The sequence below is a fragment of the Cervus canadensis genome, chromosome 21, assembly GCF_019320065.1.
Source record: "Cervus canadensis isolate Bull #8, Minnesota chromosome 21, ASM1932006v1, whole genome shotgun sequence".
Taxonomy (NCBI): domain Eukaryota; kingdom Metazoa; phylum Chordata; class Mammalia; order Artiodactyla; family Cervidae; genus Cervus; species Cervus canadensis.
The window spans coordinates 42,060,908-42,080,464 of NC_057406.1; the positions used below are offsets into that span (position 1 = coordinate 42,060,908).

The 19,557-nt window shown below is 37.7% G+C and overlaps 1 protein-coding gene across 1 annotated transcript in view; it reads right to left on the reverse strand.

Moving 5' to 3' along the window:
• Positions 1-19,557, reverse strand: part of SYT10 (synaptotagmin 10) — a 118,256-nt gene that overhangs the window by 26,798 nt on the left and 71,901 nt on the right. The window contains exon 4 of the mRNA XM_043440707.1: positions 6,149-6,269. Coding sequence (XP_043296642.1) covers positions 6,149-6,269 — 121 coding nt within the window. The remainder of the gene's footprint in view (positions 1-6,148; positions 6,270-19,557) is intronic.

The window sequence follows — 19,557 nt, forward strand, 5'->3', positions numbered from 1 at the left end:
CGGTTCCAGTCCATTTTAGTTCACTTATTCCTAAAATCGTGATGTTCACTCTTGCCATCTTCTGCTTTACCACTTCCAATTTACCTTGATTCATGGACCTAATATTCTAGTTTCCTATGCAATCTTGTTCTTTACAACATCAGACTTTACTTCCATCACTGGTCACATCCACAACTGGGCATTGTTTTCATTTTGGCTCTGTCTCTTGATTCTTTCTGGAGTTATTTCTCCAAAACATTAAAAACAAAATGGCATCTGGTCCCATCACTTCATAGCAAATAGATGGGGAAACAATGGAAACAGTGACAGACTTTATTTTCTTGGGCTCTAAAATCACTGCACATGATGACTGCAGCCATGAAATTCAAAGACACTTGCTCCTTGGAAGAAAAGCTATGAACAACCTAGACAGGATATTAAAAAGCAGAAACATTACTTTGCTGATGAAGGTCTGTCTAGTGAAAGCTATGGTTTTTCCAGTAGTCATGTATGGATGTGAGAGTTGGACCATAATGAAAGCTGAGCACTGAAGAATTGATGCTCTTGAACTGTGGTGTTGAAGAAGACTCTTGAGAGTCCCTTGGACTGCAAGGAGATCCAACCAGTCCACCCTAAAGGAGATCAGTCCTCAATAGTCATTGAAAGGACTGAAGCTGAAGCTCCAATTCTTTGGCCACCTGATGGGAAGAACTGACTCATTGGAAAAGACCCTGATGCTGGGAAAGATTGAAGGCAGGAGAAGGGGATGACAGGATGAGATGGTTGGATGCATCATTGACCAATATACATGAGTTTGAACAAGTTTCGGGAGTTGGTGATGGACAGGGAAGCCTGGCGTGCAACAGTCCATGGGGTCATAAAGAGTCAGTCAGGACTTAGCGGCTGAACTGGACTGAACTGATATAATATTTATCAAAATTTGCTTTTTGTACCTTTTTATAAAAAGGAAGCATGGTTTTGGAAGAGGGTATAGGCATTGGGTGAGTTTTCCAGGTGGTTAAAACTGTCTATTCTATCTTCATTTGTTCTTTTTTTCTTTATAGTTATCCTCCAATTATAGCACCACAACTTTTTTTTTCTATCAATATAATAGATCTTATTTCCTTAGAATAAGCCAAAAATGTGACATTAATTTATTTCAGCAAATGAATGAAATTAATGTTTTTTAGATTCTAGAAAAATTATCTGTATATTTCATAAGCATTTGTACCAAGGGGTCAAAACACATTTTGTGGCTGGAAATAAGGTATCTAGAGGAAAACAAGGTAAAAGGGAAATATTCAATGACTGTATTTTTTTAAACTTTTAATTTTATATTGGCATACAGTTGCAAACTAAGCTGAGCGACTAACAAACACACATACAGAGTTGATTAACAAAGTTGTGTTAGTTTTAGGTTTACAGCAAAGTGGTTCACTTATACATATACATGCATCTGTTCTTTTTCTGGGCTTCCCTGGTAGCTGTGACGGTAAAGCATCTGCCTACAATGCGGGAGACCCAACTGGGTTCGATCCCTGGGTCGGGAAGATCCCCTGGAGAAGGAAATGGCAGCCCACTCCAGTATTCATGTCTGGAAAATCCCATGGACTGAGGAGCCTGGTGGGCTACAGTCCATGGGTCGCAAAGAATCAGACACAACTGAGTGAGTTCACTTCACTTCATTCTTTTTCTAATTCTTTTCCCATTTAGGCTGTTACAGTATTTAGCAGACTTATCTTCTCTATACAGTAACTGCTTGTTGGTTATCCATTTTAAATATAGCAGGGTGTGGTGGTGGTTTAGTTGCTAAGGCGTGTCTGACTCTTGCGACCCCATGGACTGTAGCCCGCAAGGCTCCTCCGTCCATGGGATTCTCCAGGCAAGAATACTGAAGTGGCTTGCCATTTCCTTCTCCGGAGGATCTTCCTGACCCAAGAATTGAACCCTGGATCTCCTGAATTGCAGGCAGATTCTTTACTGACTTAGCTATGAGGGAAGCCCAGGTTGTATATATCAATAGCAGTGTGTACATATCAATCCCCTAATCCCTGACTATTCCTTCCCCCCACCCATTCCCCTTGGTAACCATAAGTTTGTTCTCTAACTCTGTGAGTTTGTTTAAATAGAAATATTGATCAACAGAACAGGATGGAAAAACCAGAAATAAACCCATGCACCTATGGTCAATTAATCTATGACAAAAGTGGGAAAACTAAACAATGAAACAAGGGAGGCAAGACAGTCTCTTCAATAAATGGTGCTGGGAAAACTAGACAGCTATATGCTAATAAAAAATGAAATTAGAACATTCTTTAGCAGCATACACAAAAATAAGCTCAAAGTGGGTTAAAGGCCTAAATGTGAGACCAGACACTATAAAACTCTAAGAGCACCCATGGCTGATTCATGTCAATATATGGCAAAAATCACTACAATATTTTAAAGTAATTAGCCTCCAATTTAAATAAATTAATTAATTAAAAAAAAAACCCTTAGAGCAAAACATAGGCAGAACTCTCTCTGACATAAGTCACAGCAACATCTTTTTTTTTATCTGTCTCTCACAGTAATGGAAATAAAAGCAAAAAATGAACAAATGGGACCTAATTAAACTCAAAAGCTTTTGCATAGCAAAGGAAACAATAAACAAAACTAAAAGACAATCCACAGAAACGGAGAAAATATTTGCAAATCATGTGACTGACAAGAGGTTTGTTTTCAATATTTACAAACAGCTCATGCAGCTTAACATCATCAAAACAAACAACCCAGGGCTTCCCTGGTTGCTCCGTGGTAAAGAATACACCTGCCAATGCAGGAGATATGGGGTCAGTCCCTGATCTGGGAAGATCCCACTTCCATGGAGCAACTAAGCCCACAAGTCACAACTACTCTTAAGCCTATACACTCGAGAGCCCAGGAGCCACAACTACCGAGCCCACATGCAGCAACTACTGAAGCCCATGAGCCCTAGAGCCCATGCTCCACAACAATAGAAGCCACAACGTTGAGGCCCAAATGGCCTCTACAGAGTAGCTCCCATTCACCTCAACTAGAGAGAAGCACATGCAGCAACAAAGACCCAACACAGCAAAAATATAAATAATAAAGAAATAAATAAAAATTTATAAAATACAACAGAATCAAAAAACGGGCTGAAGATCTAGACATTTCTCCAAATAAGACATATAGATGGCCAAAAGGCATATGAAAAGATGCTCAACATTGCTAATTACTTATAGAAGTACAAATCAAAACTACAATAAGATATCACCTCATACTAGTCAGAATAGCTATTATCAAAAAGTCAACAAAAAATATATGCTGGAGAGGGTGTGGAAAGAAGGGAATCTTCCTAATATGCTGGTAGAAATGTAAATTGATACAGCCACTCTGAAGGTTTCTTCAAAAACTGGGTCTTCCCTGGTGGCTCACATAGTAAAGAATCTGCCCACAATGCTGGAGACACAGGTTTGATCCCTGGGTTGGGAGGATCCCCTGGAGAAGGGAGTGAGTGTCTACCCATTCCCTTTTCCCCTTAAGAATTCCAGTATGCTCGCCTGGAAAATCCCATGGACAGAGGACCCTGGCAGGCTATAGGCCCTGAGGTCACAAAGAGTCAGACACAACTGAGCAACTAACACTTCACTTCACTTCAAAAACTAAAAATATAGCTACCATATGACCCTGCAATCCCACTCCTGGGCACGTACCCAGAGAAAAACATGGTCGAAAGGACACATGTATCCCAATGTTCACTGCAACACTGTTTTACAATAAATGTCCATTGATAGTGGAATGGATAAAGAACATGTGAGAGATATATATATATATATGGAATATTATTCATATTCCATGGAATATGAATTCAGTTATTAAATAATGTTCACAGAATATTATTCAGTTATTAAAAGAGAATGAAATAATGCCATTCGCAGTAACATGGATGGACCTAGAGAAGTCATACTGAGTGAAATAAGTCAGATAGAGAAAGATAAATACTGCATGGTATTGCTTATATGCAAATCTAAAAATGATATAAATGAACTTATTTGCAAAATAGAAACATCCCTATATATTTTTAATAATAGGAACTATGTTCTAAGGAAGAAACTCACTTTTGTGGTATGAGCCCCAGGCCTAAGCCTCTTATTAACAGTGAGAATGAGGCCTGGTTTATCATTTGCTACCCCCATCATGTCTCTGATGACATTTCTCTATTAGTGATAAAGATAATTTACGGGTTCCTTACTTGATTCACAAGGCTGTTGTGAGACTTAATGAGGTGATGTTCTCAAAGCATGCACTCCCCTGATGAGAAGCTTCATACAAATAAAAAATATTCTTGAACTTAATTACAACTTTGCTGTTTGCTTGTCTGGAAATTTGGTTCTCTTTCAATACATGGTAGAAAGAGCAAAATAAACAATAATTTGCAGAATACATTGTTTATCTTAAGTTCTTCCAAATTTGTTTACTTAAAACTTTTTCACCAAAATGAATGTGAAATTAATTTCCTTTCTTTCTATCTTTATATTTCAACTATGCATTGCAAATTTTAAAAAATGAATAAAAATTCATAACAAATTTTAAAAGATGAGACAGAGAAAGACATGCAATGAGAAGTCTCCTTCTCATCTATTCCCTTACTTCTCCACCCCTCAGTTTTTATATATCACTCAAGTATTTCTTTATGCAAATATTAGCAACATGATATATATTCTAAGATTCCACATTATTATATCAAAAGGAGCATGATATCCATATTTATGCTTGTACTTCATTTTTTATTCAGTTAGTTTTTCCTGGAATCTTTTCTACATTAGAGTTCTTAATACTTTTTGTGATACAAATTTAGTTTATTTTGCTCTGAAGAACCAAAAGGTTATAGATTGCACTCCCCATGTCATCTTTTACTATATCTGTGTTATTATTTCTTATTTATTTAATTCAATAAATGCTACTGACCTCCCTACTCTGTCCTGATCATTTTTTCTTCTACAGAGCTGTGCCAAAGTTCCCTATTAACTTACAAATAACTCTCTAGAACTGTGGTGATTTAAATGAAGGGATTAAAGAGAATGATGGGGTTTTACCTCTTTATGAAATCTAGAAAAAGAAAAATTTCCTCCAAGAATGTTTTTAAGAAACTTTAAGGTGTGTTCATTTACTTTATTATATTTCTCTGTTGCTGCATGCATGCATGCTCAGTCACTTCAGTTGTACTCAACTCTTTATGACTCTGTGGACTGTAGTCTTCCAGGCTCCTCTGTCCATGGAATTCTCCAGGCAAGAATATCGGAGTAGTTAGCCATTCCCTTCTCCAGGGGATCTTTTTGACCAAGGGATCAAACCCAGGTCTCCTACATTGAAGGCAGAATCTTTACTGTCTGAGCCACCAGGGAAGCCCGTAGTCCAAGGATCTTCCTTTATAAGCAACTGAGTAGCTGCAAGTAGTGAAAGTCATTCAGCTGTGTCTGACTCTTTGTGACCCCATGGACTATACAGTCCATGGAATTCTCCAGGCCAGAATACTGGAGTGGGTAGACTTTCCCTTCTCCAGAGCATCTTCCCAACCCAGGGATCGAACCCAGAGTTCCCACATTGCAGGTGGATTCTTTGCCAGCTGAGCCACAAGGGAAGCCCCAAAGTGTATGGTAAGTTACACATTTTTTGTGAAAGAACTACATCAGTAGAGAAAGAAATGAAGATATAAACCCAAGTCCAAAGGCAATCTACTTGATAATACCTTTCAAAAATGTCATAGTGATAATGTAAACTAAAGAGGTGTTTAGAACACTTTAGTTGATAATCTCTTTTTCTACTTCTACAGTGCCCCAAGCCTTCCCAGGTGGTGCTAGTGGTAAAGAACACACCTGCCAAAGCAAGAGACATAGAGATGCTGGTTCAAACCCTGGGTTGGCAAGATCCTCTGGAGAAGAAAATGGCAACCTACTCCAGTATACTTGCCTGGAGAATCCCATGGACAGAGGAGCCTGGTGGGCTACAGTCCATAGGGTCACAAAGAGTCGGACACAACTGAAGCAACTTAGCACATAGTGCCCCACAACAGACAAATGAACTTAATAATTCAGTAGCCGTTCATAATTTCAGCTATATGGCATGTTTGTTTGGGAATGTACCCATTAGCCAATTGTGAGCATACCTGATGAGCCAGTGATATCCATAGCCTTCAGGTTTCTGCACTTGATGACTGTCAATGTCATACGTCCAGCAGTTGGCAAATAACAAAGGGAAAACATGATTTCACCCAGATCTATACTTTCCTAGAAAGGAAATAAATAACGTTAGCAATTTAAAACACCAGATAGTGGGGAAAAAATTACTGCTGAGTAAAAAAATCACTTTAGTGGACTATTTGAATTCCATTTTAAATTGTTTTATTGAGGATACATGTTACAATGCAAAAATGCTCTAATAAGCAGGTAAGAAAAGAGAGTATATCCCAGCTGGTATTTTGATATATTCACTTGTAATTCTAACCAGAATCTCAAACTCAATACACTCAGAATCAGACTGCTGGTTCTACTCATTTGCAAACATTTACTAAAACCAGTTCCTCTGCCATCTTTTCAAAATCAGGAAGTGGTATCTTAATTCATCTAGAGGTTGCAGTTAAAAACCTAGCACTTACTCTTATTCTTCTTTTTCTCTCACTCCTAACACATCCAACCCACATCTTGTCTACATTATCTATAAAATATATCTGAAATTACTGACGTTCTTTGTAGCTCTGTTACTATTAATCTCATGGAAGCCACTTTCACTTCTTATCAGGATTACTGCAAAGATTGATCAGAAGTAGTCAGTGTGGTGACCTATGAAATGCAAACCACATTATCTCACTTTTCTGCTTAAAATCATCTAAACAGCTGGTATATCTAGGAAATTCCAGATTAATACCTTTTGTCCTGGTATAATTATTAAGAATATCTCTATTATTAAATATGCCTTTGTTTAGATAATGTATTACAAAGTCATACACATAGGACCCATGTGATCTGGTCTCATCTATCACTCTATTAATCTCTTGTCCCTCCCTCAGTTCACTCTCTTGTAGGCCAAAAGCCTTTTTCTCAGTTATTCATCAGATGATGTTTGTTTGTGCTTGTTACTTTTGCATTTTCTTTTTATCCTCCATAACTTTATATGGCTGACTCCTTCTCACCATGTAGGACTCAGCTCAAAAAAAAATAAATAAATAAAAATAAATCTCTTCAGTGAGGCCTTCCTCCTTCCTATCCTATACCCACCCTACTCACAGATTCTTCACAGTTTTTCATAGCACTAAGCATCATCAGAATTATCTTTTAAATTCATTTTTAATTTCCCCAACTCCCATATGTAAGGTCTAAGGGAGTATAGTTCTATTTATTTTATTTTTGTAACCTAATAAAGGTACATAGCTGACTTTCAGTACAGTTTTTGAAGGAATGAAAATATTATTAATTAATCTGGATAAAAATCTGAACTGCTTTGCTTCATTTGTAAAGTAAAACTGTCCATAGTATCCTGGTATAGATAAATTTGCTGTCAAAGTCTGCCTAGATGGTGAACAAATGAAAATGAGTGTGAACAATGCACATTCTGGATGCTTCTTAAAGAGTTGTTTACAGGAGTTAAATTAAATTATTCCTGGTAAGAAAATCTGTGGTAGATTTAATATGGGAAAGAATAAGTAGCTATTCATTAAGGTTCATAAAACTTGGTTCTTAAAAATTTTCATGAAATACTATTAACATTTATTGGACTAATTCTTACAATTCAAGTTCTGATCTATGTAATTCCCATTTCTTTATTCATGGTCTAGAATTGGTGTTAGTTACTCAGTCAAGCAGACAGATTCTTTACCATCTGAACCATCAGACCTAGCAATTAAGAGCATAAATATTAGAGTCAGCTAAACTTGCATTGACTTCTGTTTTCTCCTTCTGAGCTGTGAGATCCTAGGAAATTTAATTAAGGTTTGAGTCTCTGAAATTTCATTTTCAGATTGAAGAAAATATCCTTTTCCTCCCCACAGGGATTTTAATCAGTAATTGAGATAATGTAAATAAAGTCCAAAGCATTTAACAAAGTGTCTGGCATATGATAAGGTATGCTGTTTTGTTCATTGTTGTATTGCTATCACATGGAGCAATGCCTTGACACAGATCAGCTGCTCAGAAATATTGGATAAGTGAAAAAAATAAATAGAAGAATTATTATTTTTTAAAAAGAGTAAGAAAATAATTATTTTAAAACAAAAGTATATCCAAATGGCTCTCCTCTGGCTTGTTTGCTGCACACTTGAAATAGCGAGAAAGATCTAAAAGGAGAGGCCTGAGGAAAACAGGAAGATACAGCCTCCTACAGGACTCATTCCTTTCACTACCAAGAAAATATTGAGCATTATTTGTTAGGTACACTGGTTGGTGCTGTAGACACTAAAAGAGAGATGGCATGATTCTGCCCTCGAAGATCTTAGCTGAGGAGGAAGTCAGTATATAAGACTATAAAGGGCTAATAAAATAAGTCTGAATTTATTTATCTGATTCTTTACTTATTCTCTCTTTTTCCAAGAATTTCTTTAGGCTCAGTTAATGGGTTAAAATTCCTTGTCTGTAGCCCATCCCTCTTTCCATTTCTGGATGTTTGTCCTCACAAGAACTATCAATCAGAGTAGGCACTTTTTGTTGAAAGCTGGTAAAAATTAAAGTGCTGTTAACCTGCTGTACTCAATATGCCAGCAAATTTGGAAAACTCAGAAGTGGCCGTAGGACTGGGAAAGGTCAGTTTTCAATCCAATCCCAAAGAAGGGCAATGCCAAAGAATGTTCATAATACCACACAATTGCACTCATTTCACACAGTAGCAAAGTGATGATCAAAATTCTCCAAGCTAGGTTTCAACAGTATGTGAACCAAGAACTTCCAGATGTTCAAGTCTGATTTGTAAAAGGCAGAGGAACCAGGGATCAAATTGCCAACATCTGTTGGATCATTGAAAAATCAAGAGTTCTAGAAAAACATCTTCTGCTTCATTAATTATGTTAAAGCCTTTGACAGTGTGGGTCAAAAAAATTGTGGAAAATTCTTAAAGAGATAGGAATACCAGACCACCTTACCTGCCTCCTGAGAAATCTGTATGCAGGTCAAGAAGCAACAGTTAGAATCAGACATGGAAAGACAAACTGGTTCAAAATTGGGAAAGGAGTATGTAAAGATTGTATATTTTCACCGTGCTTGTTTAACTTATATGCAGAGTACATCATGAGAAATGCAGAGCTGGATGAATCACAAACTGGAATCAAGATTGCCAGGAGAAATATCAACAACCTCAGACATGCAGATGACACCACTATTATGGAAGAAAGTGAAGAACTAAAGAGCTTCGATGAAGATGAAAAAAGACAGTGAAAAAGCTGGCTTAAACTCAGTATTCAAAAAAACTAAGACTGTGCATCCGGTCCCATCACTTCATGGCAAATAGATGGACAAACAATGGAAACAGTGACAGACTATTTTGGAGGGCTCCAAGATCACTGTAGATGGTGACTGCAGCCATGAAATTCAAAGACCCTTGCTCCCTGGAAGAAAAACAATGACAAACATAGACTGCATATTAAAAAGCAAAAACATTACTTTGCCAACAAAGTCCCATCTAGTCAAAGCTATAGTTTTTTCAGTAGTCATTTATGGATGTGAGAGTTGGACCATAAAGAAAGCTGAGCACTGAAGAATTGATGCTTTTGAGCTGTGGCATTGGAGAGGACCCCTGAGAGTCCCTTGGACTGTAAGGGTATCAAGCTAGTCAATTCTAAAGAAAATCAGTCCTGCATATTCATTGGAAGGACTGGTGCTGAAGTTGAAGCTCTAATACTTTGGTCACCTGATGGAAAGAGCTGACTCATTAGAAAAGGCCCTGTTGCTGGGAAAGATTGAAGGCAGCAGGAGAAGGGGATGACAGGAAAAGATGGTTGGATGGCATTATTGACTCAATGGACATGAGTTTGAGCAAGCCCTGGGAGATGGTAGACAAAGAAGGCTGGTGTGCTGCAGTCCATGAGGTCACAAAGAGTCAGATATGACAGAGAGACTGAACAACAACAAAAATTAAAGGATCCCTTTATAAATGTAGAACAAGATACCAAGTGCCACCAAGAAACATGGGGATTATGATAGATAAGTTAGGAAGGAAATAGGAGAGGTAATCTCAGAGATGAAATACTTAGAATTCAACAAGAAATGAACCACATTTTCTGCTTGTGCAGAAAAAAAAAAAGCACACAGAGACTTCTAAAGGGATTAATAAAACATTTTCATACCTCTGACTGATGGTTTCACTTTTATACATCACACAATCTGTAGGAGTAATTTTTCTTTTTCTTTTGATGTATCACATGTTCACAGGGTGGAACAAAGAAAGTTTACTGTGTTTGGTGCCATCTCTGAAAGATCCTATCTATGAATCGAGTTGCAACATAATTTTGACTATCAACAAGTATTGGCAAATATGAAGAGGTTAAATTGAGGAGTGACTGAAGAACTAGCCCAAATAAACTGAAAGAAAAGAATATGATTAAAGGGCCACTTTGATGACAAGCTACTTGGCTTTTTGCTCACTGAACTACTAAGAAATCCACTTAAGTGTGCAAATTCCATATAGTCAGGAGTTTTAAGGAAACTGGAATGACCTGGGTGGGGAAAATTAATGTGTTGTAGGCATGCATAATAACTGCACAAAATTTGAGTCTTTATTAAGACTAAGTTTTTCCTTTAGGAAGTAAGAATTTGAAAGAAGCAAAACTGCCCATATATGGAAAAGGGCAAAATACTCTCTAGGGTAAATGCCAATATTCTTACAGCTTTTTAAATCTAGAAGCAATACAAGAGATAATTATGAGAAGTGAACTTGATGAAGGTAAATGGCTGTATGGCCTATAAAAAGATCCCATAACAAAAGTGCATCAAATCTCTGGATTTTTGTGACAGTCTTCTGAGCTACAATGTGCATTGATCTCAGTACCCACCACTGAATCTGTCCCTATATTGATAGACCACCTCCAGGGACCAGACTGAGTTTTATTTGACTCTGTCTGCCCCAGAGCAATGCAGTTTATAAGGAAAGTCACTTTCAACAATCTGAACTTCCCAGGCCCAGCAAAAGACCAGGAGATAAATTGAAAGGTCTCTGAATATACAGCATAAATGTAACATAGGTATGCAGTAAAATTATCTTATATAAGGATGCTATACCATCCCTATTCAACACCCATTTACTATTATTTTAGACAAAGTTCCAAGAAGAATGTTTAATTGGTGTATCAATCTATAACAGGTCAAAACTCACACATGAAATGTAAAGTTGGGAAAACTAACAGCACTAGGTCTAGCAAAAGCAGAGATAAATGATAGCTGCAGAGACACAAAGCATATAAAAAAGAAGCAAATACTGTATTCTAAAAAGGATAGCAATCTAGAATCATTTTGTATCAAAGGCGACTAACACTAATAATGCCTCAGTAACTTAAAAATGTCATTTTATTACAGAGTTGAAGAGTAATTAAAGTTCAGAATGATGATACTGAGTCATTAAGCTAGGGAAAATTATCCTTTATGTTTTGTTTAAGGAAGTAGAGAAGTATACACTACTTTTTGAAGTTATTTTTATCCCCAAACCTTAAAATGTTTAAAATAATAATTTTGGCTTAAAATGAGAAATGCTTTGAATTTCTGAAAATTTTATTTATGAGTAATCTCATTTTCTGTAATTCTATATAAATATGAATTCTCCATATTAACCTTTGAAAAACAGTTGTGTCTTTATGCATATAATTATTTGAAAGCCTACTATTAAGTCTAGGATATCATGTTCCATAAATTTTCTTTCAGATAGTTCTGTGTGTATTAATAATTCTGATACACACTCATGTAACTGGTGAAACATTCACAATGACAATTTTCTTAATCCATACTTGGAATAAAGGGCTTATGAATAAAAGCTAACACCAAGGTCGGGTTAGACACTGTATCTTTGATTTCTTTTACCTGGTTCCACAGACATAGAGCTGGAGAGAGCAAGATAATTGATGACTGGCTACAGTCAACCTCTGAAACATAGTCACAGTTATAAAGTTTTTGTGGGTACTGTGTCACTAAAACAGCAATCATTGGAAAGATAAATCAATATGCAAACAGTTGCACTGCACATCTTATTTCAGGACTAACTGAACTAACAGCAAGTTCAAGATATGGAGAGGAGGCAGTTTAAAGGCTCAATGACTAGTGTGTATAATAACCAAGGGAAGCACTCCTGGAGGGACATGATCATTATGTTGGGTTTGAAGAATTAATGAAATTGGTTTTTAAAGGGAAGAGAAGGAATAATGCTACAGGTGAGTACTATGATAAATACTCAGAAATAAGAATGGATGATTTATGTTGAGAAATATGGAGTTTGGCAACATGTTGAAGGAGGTTTAAGGCTACATGTAGTTGGTTTGGTGATTTCTCTGGACAACAGGGATCCAAAAGTTTTGGTAACACTAGAGAGTGAGAGCTTGGCAGAATAAAAAGGGCATAGGTTCCTGGATTGGAAAAGCCAGAGCTGAAAGCTACATCTTCCATGTACTTGTTCCCAAGCACATGGCAAAAATATGACCTCCTTTAACTTCAGTTTGATCACAAGTAAAATGGGGATAGTAACTTCTGCCTCACAAGGTAGGTATCATCCATATAAAGTGCCTGCCATGAATAGACATTCAAAAATAATGATACCAATGAAAATAATGGTTTAAAAACATTTATTTATTTTGAGTAGGCTAGATTAGTCTGGGAAAAGACCAAAGAGAGGGGTCACTGAAGTAAACAGATATAGGGAAGTGCTGGCTAAAGACGTGCTTGAATTCAGAGATATATTAGGAAGGATCATTAAGACTTATTTAAAAAATCTTTGAATGAACAACTTGTTGCCATAGTGACAGCAGTCATCACATCCACTTAGGACCCTAAATGCAGCCTGCCTTCCAAATTTCCTTCTTGGTAAGAAAACAGATGGCTTTCCTCACTTTGTTAAATGATATGTTAAATGATAAATCAAATGAGTGTCTTCATGAAGTTACTATTTTACTTCATGAAATGAAGCTATAGTGAAATGCAGACTCAAAGAGGGTCTACTGAACTTAAACTATAGTAAAATACTTATTTCTCTCTGACCCATACCTCCCATACACCTGAGGAAATCATAGAACCTAACCTCAATCATTCCATTTAACCCTATTTGGCCTTAGTGGGTTTTGGTATAAAATGAAGGTGTTCAAAGAGAAAAACTAGTTGATTTTCCAGCTCTAAAATTTTGTGTCTTAATTGCTAGCAGAATGAGGACTAAATAATAAACATAGCTCAGGTATGTTTAGACTGGATGGACAGGCCCTTTTAGTCTTTGTGTGCTACAGAGCTGGCAAAACCTCATTGGAAAGACTAGAAAGGATCAGTTGGTGCTCATAGCTTGATTTCGAGTTTAAGAATAAGCAATTATAAAGCATGGCTGTCAATTAAATTGCTAGACAATGTGGTTCAGATGAGGAAGGATCCAATCCTTAAGGTAGAGAACATAGGGTTTATTTGGTTAGGGATGTGTGAGAAAAGACCATGTTGAACAAGTAACATTCAGGGTCATTTATATTGTTCCCCAGCTCTGCTAAAAATTCCAAGTATTTGACTCCCTGATACATGTTGGACACACAGGACTTTCAATATAGTCCATACTCCTCAACATGACTCATAGTCCATATCAAGTTGGTTCCTATGTTTTTTCTACTTTCATTTACAAATTTCTTGTTATATACAACAAACTGTTCATACTGTTCATGGGGTTCTCAAGGAAAGAATACTGAAGTGGTTTGCCATTCCTTTCTCCAGTGGACCACATTTTGTCAGAACTCTCCACCATGACCTGTCCATCTTGGGTGGCCCTACGCAGCATGGCTCATAGTTTCATTGAGTTAGACAAGGCTGTGGTCCCTGTGATTACATTGGTTAGTTTTCTGTGATTGTGGTTTTCAGTCTGTCTGCTCTCTGATGGAGAAGGATAAGAGGCTTATGGAAGCTTCCTGATGGGATAGACTGACTGAGGGGGAAACTGGGTCCTGTTCTGATGGGAGGGGCCATGCTCAGTAAATCTTTAATCCAATTTTCTGTTGATGGGTGGAGCTGTGTCCCCTCCTGTTATTTACCTGGGGCCAAACTATGGTGGAGGTAATGAAGATAATGGTGACCTCCTTCAAAAGATCTCAGGTATATACTGCTACACTCAGTGCCCCCAACCCTGCATCAGGCCACACCATGAACCCATGATGCTGCTGGAGACTCCTGGACACTCACAGGCAAGTCTGGGTCAGTCTCTTGTGGGGTCACTGCTCCTTTCTCCTGGCTCCTGGTGTACAAGGTTCTGTTTGTGCCTTCCGAGAGTCTATTTCCCAGTCCTGTGTAAGTTCTGGCAGCTCTATGGTGGGGTTAATGGCGACCTTCTTCAAGAGGGCTTATACCATACCCCAGTCTGCTGCACCCAGAGCCCCTGTTCCTGTGGCAGTCCACTGCTGACCCGTACCTGCACAGGAGATGTTCAAACACAGTTCAGTCTCAGTCTCTATAGGGTCCCTGGGTCCTGGTGCACACAAGGTTTGTTTGAGCCCTCTTAGTGTCACTGGTGGGAATGGGGTTTGATTCTAAATGCAAATTTGCCCCTCCTACCATCTTGCTAGGGCATCTCCTTTGCCCTTGGACATGGGATATCTCATAGTCGCTCCAGCACCAACCGTCTTACTGGGGTTTCTCTGACCTTGGACATGGGGTATCTCCTTCCTTTGGGCTCACTGCTGCAGGAAGTGTGTCCCAATCAAGGGTCCAAATAGGGCAAGGGTGGGGAGAAAACGTCACTTCAATGCCCTTTTCCATTAATTTAGTCATAATGGGTCACACGTTAGTAAAATAATATTCAACATTCTCCAAGCCAGGCTTCAACAATACGTGAACCTTGAACTTCCAGATGTTCAAGCTGGTTTTAGAAAAGGCAGAGGAAACAGAGATCAAATTGCCAACATCTACTGGATCATCAAAAAAGCAAGAGAGTTCCAGAAAAACATCTATTTCTGTTTTATTGACTATGCCAAAGCCTTTGACTGTGTGGATCACAATAAACTGTGGAAATTTCTGAAAGAGATTGGAATACCAGACCACCTGACCTGCTCTCTGAGAAATCTGTATGCAGGTCAGGAAGCAACAATTAGAACTGGACATGGAACAACAGACTGGTTCCAAATAGGAAAAGGAGTATATCAAGGCTGTATATTGTCACACTGCTTAGTTAACTTATATGCAGAGCACATCATGAGAAATGTTGGGCTGGAGGAAGCACAAGCTGGCATCAAGATTGCTGGGAGAAATACCAATAACCTCAGATATGCAGATGACACCACCCTTATGGCAGAAAGTGAAGAAGAACTAAAGAGCCTCTTGAAAGTGAAAGAGGAGAGTGAAAAAGTTGGCTTAAAGCTCAACATTCAGAAAAGTAGGATCATGGCATCCGGTCCCATTACTTCATGGCAAGTAGATGGGGAAACAGTGGCAGACTTTGCTTCTTTGGGCTCCAAAATCACTGCAGATGGTAACTGCAGCCATGAAATTAAAAGATGCTTACTCCTTGGAAGGAAAGTGATGACCAACCTAGACAGCATATTATAAAGCAGAGATATTACTTTGTCAACAAAGGTCCATCTAGTCAAGGTTATGGTTTTACCAGTAGTCATGTATGGATGTGAGAGTTGGACTATAAAGAAAGCTGAGTGCAGAAGAATTGATGCTTTTGAACTGTGGTGTTGGAGAAGACTCTTGAGAGTCCCTTGGACAGCAAGGAGATCCAACCAGTCAATCCTAAAGGAAATCAGTCCAAGGACTGATGTTGAAGCTGAAACTCCAATACTTTGGCCACCTGATGTGAAGAGATGACTCATTTGAAAAGGCCCTGATGCTGGGAAAGATTGAAGGTGGGAGAAGGGGACGACAGAGGATGAGATGGTTGGATGGCATCACCGTCCAACTCAATGGACATGAGTTTGAGTAAATTCTGGGAGTTGGTGATGGACAGGGAGGCCTGTCGTGCTGCAGTTCATGTGGTTGCAAAGAATCGGACACGACTGAGTGACTGAACTGAACTGATACAACAAACACTGCACTCTAGCTTTACCAAATACCTCATCAATTTCTAAATATTCATTCATTTATTAGCTTGCTTGTATTTATTGAGAACAGCCTAAATGGAAAGCACTGTCCTTGTCATTAGGGGAACACTGATAATCAGGACAAAATTCTTCTCCTCATAGGGCTTATATGGGATTTTTCATAAGTTACATCGCCTCTCAGAACATCACATAATTAAGAGACAAAATGGAATAAAAATGTAGGTCTGTATAATTTTAAAGTACATTTTTAAATCCAGTGTTGTATGGTCTTTTAGAGGGATTCCTGGGTTTTAATTATAAGAATAGAGATGAAAAATACTTGATTCTTTCCATGAGGATCTAGGAGAACTTCAAAAGTGGGTGATTGAATCTTGAAGAAAGACTAATGGTAAAGGAAATCAAAAATAGAGGAAGCATCATATAAAGAAGTTGTGAGGTAAGGCTTTTAGATGTCTAACTATGACCAGAATGTAAACAAGATCACTGGTTTAGGATCCGCTCTCAATAATACTTACTCAGATCAACCCAGAATTCCTCTGCAGTCAAGATGAGATCCACTTTCATGACTAATATCAATAACAATTTCCTGGGGAGGTTGCATTTAGACTTAAAAGGGATAATATGCAAAGAAAATGTATGTTCAATTTGCAGATGCTCAAGAAATACTATTCTTTTCTTGTTTTAACAATATTTCTATTGTTTATGAGCATCATAATGTTGATTCTCAATAAAAAGCGTACTGAATGAAAAAAATCATATAAGCATCAAGCCAGGTCAGTGGCAGCAGGGACTTCACTTCCATTTGAAGATACAAAGACTGCTTATTAACCAGAGAGCAACTGAGCTAGGACACTGTTCACAACTGTTGAGGGCTTTATGAGTGAAACCCTCTACAAGTGTGCAAGGGCATATCCATGTATGGTTCAAAACACTTTTGAGTCATTTAAAGATACACTGGATATGGGGAGCTGAAGTTGCGTGATACATATCTGCTAGTTTTTTTTTTTTTTTCACATTTTTTTTTATTTTTATTTTTTTATTTATTTATTGTTTTTTGTCATACATTGATATGAATCAGCCATAGATTTACACGTATTCCCCATCCCAATCCCCCCTCCCACCTCCCTCTCCACGCTAGTTTTATTGAACCTATTTCTTTATAGATCCCTTTATTCTAGGGTGATTTGGCATTATGTTTGCTATAATTCTATAGCACTCTGGAATTGCAAAATAAATACATCCCTAAGGTGGACGAATTGCTTCTTTTTTTGTACATCTGACCATCTCTTCCACTCAGCCAGAGCAAGCAGTCTAGTGACTATGGGGAGCAAGGGAAAATAATGAAGAAGATGCTTGACAGAATACAATTAGGAAATTATAGCATAGCATTATAATCCTGTTCCAGTTTCTAGCTCATTTCCCTCCTTCTTCTTCAAAGAACCACAATTTTTGAACAATCCTTCCTCCCTGCCCTTCCTCTTTCTCTCAGTGATTCTGATTAAACTAGATTTCATCATGTTCAATGAAGATGGGGAAGAAACAGCCAAAGGAGGGTCCTATCAGAAAACCTGTTACCTTCCTGGATTTTTACCTCACATTTTCTTCATTGATTCTTTCCCACCATCTCCATTAAAAACAGAGAAAATTCTCACCTAATGTCCATTAGCAGGATCTGCTAGTATTTCCATAAGAATGAAGAAATGCCTTTGTATTAAGCATATAATATTAAGCATTGTGCTTCATCATGGAACAAAGATGGAACTTATCTGAAGTCAGGGCAGAAGTGGGCAGAGAGCATGGTAGTGTTACAGATGGGACCATTATAAAGCATACTGAGCATTAAGTGCTTAATGATCACAGCCAAGAGCTATTATTGCCAAGGATGCTATTTAATATTGCCCCTGTTTTGTCTCAGTAGGAGAACCATTTTCAGCCCTTAATCCAAGCAGGAAATAACTACCTGACACAATGGTTTAACTCTTATACAATCCAATACAGCCATTGGATTAGCTACCAGGAGTCATTGAATGCTCAGGTTGAAGAGACAGAGCTGAAACAAACTTTCCTGGATTTAACAAATGAAGTATCCTAACCATCTACATAAAGAGCAAATGGGATAGACTAATATAGACACTGGGACAAGAAGAACTTGGAACACAATAAGAATATACAAATTTGACAAGAACTCTTCATTTTACTGGTTAAGAGATATCAAAGTTTCTTACTGAGAACTGGAGACTTATTTTCAAAACTTAATTACTATTCATAGATGGGGTATAGAAACTTGTGTAGTAAACTGTATACAGCAGTCCTTAGAATGTTTGGTGCCTTTAAATATCATTACAAAATTCCTAATTGAAGGAATTCCTCTCAGTTATTGCTATATGAAGATATGTGAACTGGAAGAACTTGGCTTCACTATTTAAAAAAATAATAAGTTAGTTTAATTGGTTCCACTTTTCTCTGCCAAAGTTTTTTCTCCATATAGTAGCCAGAGATCTCACAGCTAATAAATGAAGTCATGGCTCACTTCTGATCAAAAGCCATCAATGGTCTCACATGTCACTCAGAATATAACTCAAAGTTCCTTCCATGACCTAAAGGCCCTTGGTGACCTGACCCTCATCAACCACTCTCATCAGAGAGGCTTTATCTGACCACACTATGAAGAGTGGCCCCACCTCACTGCCAACTTCTTGTCCCTTACCTTGCCTCATATAGAACTCCCATTCACTGGAGATATTCATATTTCTTTCATTATCATCTGTTTCTACATAGTAAGCCTTATTAGACTTGGGACATTTTATGTTCTAAAACATCCAGAAGAATACCTGGCAAATAGAAGAACTAAACAGAAGTTATTGAACCAGTAGATTTAAGATCCTTGGTCTAAATAGGCATAGCAGGTAACCAGCCTCTGTTACAAAAATGTTCTCCTAGTCATTATTTTCCACTGTGTGGGCAATATTTTACAGTCATAATATCAGTTATATCATAGTTGCTTCTCTATAAATAACTAATTATAAATTGAAACATCTGCAGCCTACTTGGCACAGTAGCAACTTATTTAGACATAATTTCCTGTTCCTGGGTGTCTAAGCTCTTCCCTAGATTGCTATTTCATACGTGCCTATACTTGTCAAGCATCCCATTACTTACTATGAGGTGTGGGACTGTGCATGGCATATACAAAAATTAAAAGCATTCCAAAAATATAAATAAAATTGGTATTCAATCAGTAATTGAATGGTTTAAAATTTGTAAAAATTTTGCAAAAATTTAGTTTACAAAACCAAGTAAAAAACTGGTTAAGTGAACTAATTAAACTTATAGAA